This window comes from Curcuma longa, chromosome 20, assembly GCF_044706935.1.
Source record: "Curcuma longa cultivar G26 ecotype Majalengka, Jawa Barat chromosome 20, ITB_CL_G26_1.1, whole genome shotgun sequence".
Lineage (NCBI taxonomy): Eukaryota > Viridiplantae > Streptophyta > Magnoliopsida > Zingiberales > Zingiberaceae > Curcuma > Curcuma longa.
The window spans coordinates 13,158,025-13,163,293 of NC_133880.1; the positions used below are offsets into that span (position 1 = coordinate 13,158,025).

The window sequence follows — 5,269 nt, forward strand, 5'->3', positions numbered from 1 at the left end:
CAACAATTATCAAATCTAAATTGCATCTCTGTGTGCTGTGTTGTATGTCAGTAAACCTTTATTCCTACTGCAAATTCCTACGGCCTATCATTCACTCAGATATTTGTTTGTGGTCACTAGATACATAACTATCCCATAAAGGAGCAATTGCAATATGTTTGTCCTTGAATGCTTTAGATAATTAGGAATTCTGAAAATTTGCAGCTAGAAATACAACCAAACACTCCAACACTATTTCGATTTGATTCTAGCGATGAATTAGAAAAGTTTTTAAAAGGAAATGATTAATTAATTAGCCGGTGTAGATGTGGACACCGATGGCGATGAGGAAGATGGTGAGGACAGCAAAGTAGAGGATGGCATGAACGAGGATGGAGACACCGCTGGTTTGCATGTTGCCAAACTCTACCACTCTCCCCCTCGCCGGCAGTTGGATCAGGAGCCCTGGCGAGAGCAGCACGAACAGCACCACCGCGATCACCACCGGACCCCAATCCGCCATCGATCAACCTGATGAGGTAAATGCAATAACTAGTGCTGCCTCCCAATTTCCATGGGTTCATTATATACGAGCATAAAGATTACTAGACTAGGGACGGGGGATAGGTAAAGTTGATGTTAAATAGAGAGAGGATTAATTGGAAAGAGAGGAAGAATCAATGCTTGCTGCTTTCTCGTTGGATCTTAAAAAGAGTAGTTAAAGGCAGATGAACACGTGGTGAGCAGGTTGCTGTAGCCACCTTTGTGCTGCTTCGCTCCATGCTTATCAATTCTTGTCTTGGGAGAGAAGGAATCCACGTGATTAACGCCACTTGTGTCATCGAAAAGTTGATAATGTTTGTTTGGATTTCCAAAAGTTGATAATGTTGGTTTGTTTGTTTAAAAAATTCGGTTCATCTTTATATCTAGAAAAGTGGGATAAACCGAATTATTCAAATTTTAAAAAATAATTTATAAATTGTAAATAACTAAATTTATAAATCCCTAATTAATTAATAAAAATTTTATAATATTTAAAAAATTTGGATGGTTAAAAACCGAATTAACCTAAAATATCGATTCGGTTTATTCGGCTGAAAAATTCGATCGGTTCGAAAAAAAATCGATTTATTCGATTTTCGATTTATTCGATTCGGTTCGATTCGATTTTAACTGAATGCTCAGCCCTGGCTGCATCGCCATTGCATGTCCATACCCATTGCTTTCTCAGCTACGTAGGCAATCTGACCTCTCAATCCTTCCTCATTAAACTCTGCTTGTGCTTCATTTGCATTTTTACACTGCTAATGTTGGAGGAGCAGCCTCATTTAATGAGGATTTCAATGGCAGTATGGCTGTCTTTTTCCACTAGTAGTGCTCATTTCACCTTCGCCCAAGCACAGGAAAGATTCCTTGACCATCAAATTGTGCCACATCGTGCTCAATGCACGCACTGCCCAAGATCCCAATCCCTAGCATAGCATTACATCAATCCAGAGTCTCAAGTAATGAGACTCCAACCGGTGTTCATCAGTCGTTCCATTGGTGGGTTTGCATCGGTAAGTATGATATGGCCTTTGTGTATTCCTATGCACGCTCTCCTCCTGGGTTTTAATATTTATGAAAAATATTTAAAATAGAATTGTTTTTATAGGATTTAATAAAAAAATGATAAATCCCAATCAGTTTCATGGACTCAATCCCTGAGGGTGGCTGGTCCGATTCCACGAAAGTTTTCCACCGACCACTAAAGAGACTTAATAAAATACACAACGTGGCAAGGTTAAAAATTAACTCAATGCTCTAGATCTATTAGAGATGAAAGAAGAATGTTATTGGACATTTAAAGGACAACCTGACTAGGAGTATTGAAATAATAATTTAGTCAAAGGGGATAAATTATGTAAGTGAAACAAATGAAGAATGACACATGGAATATATGGAGAGCACGGTGTATTTGAGGGATAAGTAATCTAATGACAAAAAATTTCATGGTCAAAGATAAGCTACAAAGTAAACTCTTAAGTGAGTTGAGAGATTTGTAACTTGAGAAAGAAGTTCAATGTCAACTTAGGCAAAGACTTGATGATGATTGTAGCAAATGATCCAATCAATTAAAAGGTAGGATTCAATCGATTGATGATTGAATGCTACACAGTTAGCTCAAGTTGATTAACTAATGAACATAATATTTTTATTTGCAACTACGTTCCTTTAGGTATTTGTCTAAATTGAATTCAATCGACTAATAACTTAGTTGAAAAGCTGGAGATAGCCATTGATTTGACAAAGTTAAGTAAGACTTAAGGTCTATAGGAAAACAATTGATTGATGGTGGAAACAATGCAACTAAGGTAGCTATTGGCATGCTGCAAACTTTAAATCAAGAAAATAATCGATTGATAGTGAATCCAATCAATCACAAAACAACGTAATAGCAAGTAAAAGTTGAGGAGATTGAATGTTATAAAAGGACGACCATGAGGAGCATTTGAAAGCCTGTGTTTAAATTTATTGTTCTTATTCTTTTGAGCTCTCCTTGTATAATCATAGGCTTAATCTTCTAAGCTTTGTATTGTTAGCGGTTTCGGTAACCGCCCACTACGCACGACCTCCACACACTCCACTTCGGCACCCCACTTCGGCACTCTGTGGATGATGCAACCTCTCCCTATTAAAGGGAGAGAAAAGCCCTGAGGAGGTGACGATGATATCAGTGCGTTCAAGCAGAGAGTAAGAGGTGCGAGAGTTCATACCTTGGAGGTGTGTGCGTCCAAGTCCAGAAGCCAGCAGTGGATTTGTTCCAGAAGTGCTGCGTCGGAGAAGAGGAAGAATACCAGATCGAAGGATTTGGTTCGTGAAAATCTAAGGAGCTTTCCTCGTGATTGTTCCTTCGACAAAAGTCATCCCAACTATCGGCTGTCGGAGGCACGCTTCAACAGGTAATCCAATATTGGTATCAGAGCATTGTTGTAGATTTTACCTATTAGCGTTGCCCGTCTCTATTTTAGTCGAACAGTCCTTGTATCTGTTCTTTGTTCTTGGTCGACGACGCCATATGCGCTGCCTGTGACAGCACACAGGCGCTATTTGCTGTCCCCATGATTCTGGCAAGGCTAGCGTGGCGTCGGCGACTGGCGTTTGCGGGAGGCAAGAGGTCGGCAGCTGGCGTCGGGGGAAAGTAATGCCCACGGATGGAGCAATGACTTCATTTTTGGCACGGCTGATGCAGTCCATGAACGACGCCATCATCCCGAAGGGTTTCTTCGTCGCCGACCCTCCGCTCTTCCCTGTCGCTTCGTTCTCCGCTGTTGTGAGGGTTCTCCAGCTGCGGACGGCCGACGACAGCCACTCCACCACCACAGAAGCTCCGATAGGTCACCGGACCTTGTCTGCGGTTGTAGCAGGGATTCCATACCAGGCTTGGTCTGCGGTTGTAGCTGAGCACCTCGGATGACTTCGTTCTCCGCCGTCACCGGAAAGGAGAGGTAAGGGTTTCATTCATTGTTTCTGACCTTGTCTGCGGTTGTAGCAGGGAAAGGAGCAGTGGCTGAGGATTTCCAAGCTTTGCCTTCTCTAACCATCTCTCCCGATAACTACCCCGGCGAGATTCATTTCCACCGGCGCAAGATCACCTTTGGTTGTTTAGCTTCGTTTTGTGATGATCAGGGAATCACCAACTCTAAACCCTAGCTTGATAATTGCTTCAATTCCGTTGAAGTTTACTTGCTCTTGTCTTTCTGTCTTCTTGCTCTAGATTTGTTTCACCTACGACATCAAAAACCCCCCTTGTAATTACACTATAAATATGTTAATTCTAAACTGAAGGCCTAATTCTGTTCTAACCATAACCCTAATTCATTCTAACCCTAACTTCTAACTTAATTCTAATTGCTAATTCTAATTCTAACTTGTTGTGTGGGTCAGTTTTGATAGCATGTAGTGTTATACTGTTGATTATGTGGAATTGTAGTTGAGTGGTTGAATGGTATACTGTTGTATCAGAGAATAGGTTGTCTCTTGTTCAATTGTTGAACTCGAGTTATCATTGATTCAAATGTGTTGAGAATTGAGTTGGTATGTTGTAAAACTTTTGACATGAATTGGTTGTTGTGGTGATGTTTGAATATGAATAAGTTGATTCTTGCTATTAGTAAAGTTGTAAAATTCATGTTACATGGTTTAACTTGAAGTTGAATGTGTTTAGTTTTTAACCGGTTATGTAATATGTATTGGTTGTGATCACATGTAAATAGTTTGTGTATAATTGATTCATGTATGAATAAAGTGTGTAGATAAATTCTATAGGTTGTATGTTGTATGATATAATGATTGTATGTGAATGTTGTAGAATTTAGTATGTATGTTTGCATATGCTGTCAAATTGAAACCATGTTGTATGTATGTTGTAGTAAATGGTTATTGAACATGTTAAAAGTGTTGATGTTGTGCTTGTTGTATTATAATGTGGTGTTGGTTTAGAGATAATGTGTATCAATTGTATCACATGCTTAGGGTGGTGTAGAAAGACATGATGTTGATGGTTGTATATGGTTTGTTGTTTGAGTATTGTGAATATGTATTATAATGTATGATATGAATTTAGGGTAGATTGTATGTTGTTGTACATTGAATAAATGAATTTCATATTGTGCAGTGAATTTATTTTAATAAATGAAATTCATATACAATAAGTTGTTCTTATGTAATGTTGTACTTCTAATTGTGAATGTTGTATTATTAGTATTCTTTTGTAAATTGTGGATAAATTGTCAATAAATGAAGTTCAAATCGTCCGCACAGTCAACCCAACTCTCATACGAGCTCCCGGCGGTTCATTCATTTGACCATAGACTAGAGCTACTTTGGATTCTGCAATATTTTTTTCATTAATTACTCCGGATTCTTTCATTTCTATGTAAAGATCATTTCCTTCACGAGTACGTTCGCCTACTCCGCCAAATACGGATACGCCTCCATGAGCTTTGGCAATGTTGTTGATCAATTCCATGATGAGTACTGTTTTACCTACTCCAGCTCCCCCAAATAGTCCTATTTTTCCTCCACGGCGATAAGGAGCTAAAAGATCCACTACTTTAATTCCTGTTTCAAAGATTGAGAATTTTGTATCCAACTCTATAAAGGCGGGTGCGGGTCTATGAATAGGAGATGTTGTGCTAGTATCTACAGGACCTAAATTATCAACAGGTTCCCCAAGAACGTTGAAAATTCGTCCGAGTGTAGCTCCGCCAACTGGAATGCTTAGAGGAGCTCCCGTATCAATTACTTC

At 39.2% G+C, this 5,269-nt stretch overlaps 1 protein-coding gene across 1 annotated transcript; it reads right to left on the bottom strand.

Moving 5' to 3' along the window:
• Positions 1-69: 69 nt before the first annotated feature.
• LOC141812880 (uncharacterized) lies at positions 70-648 on the bottom strand. Its single transcript, XM_074700830.1, has one exon. It carries the CDS (start codon positions 500-502, stop codon positions 293-295), a length of 210 nt encoding a protein of 69 aa, XP_074556931.1. The 5' UTR covers positions 503-648; the 3' UTR covers positions 70-292.
• Between the last annotated feature and the right edge of the window lie 4,621 nt (positions 649-5,269).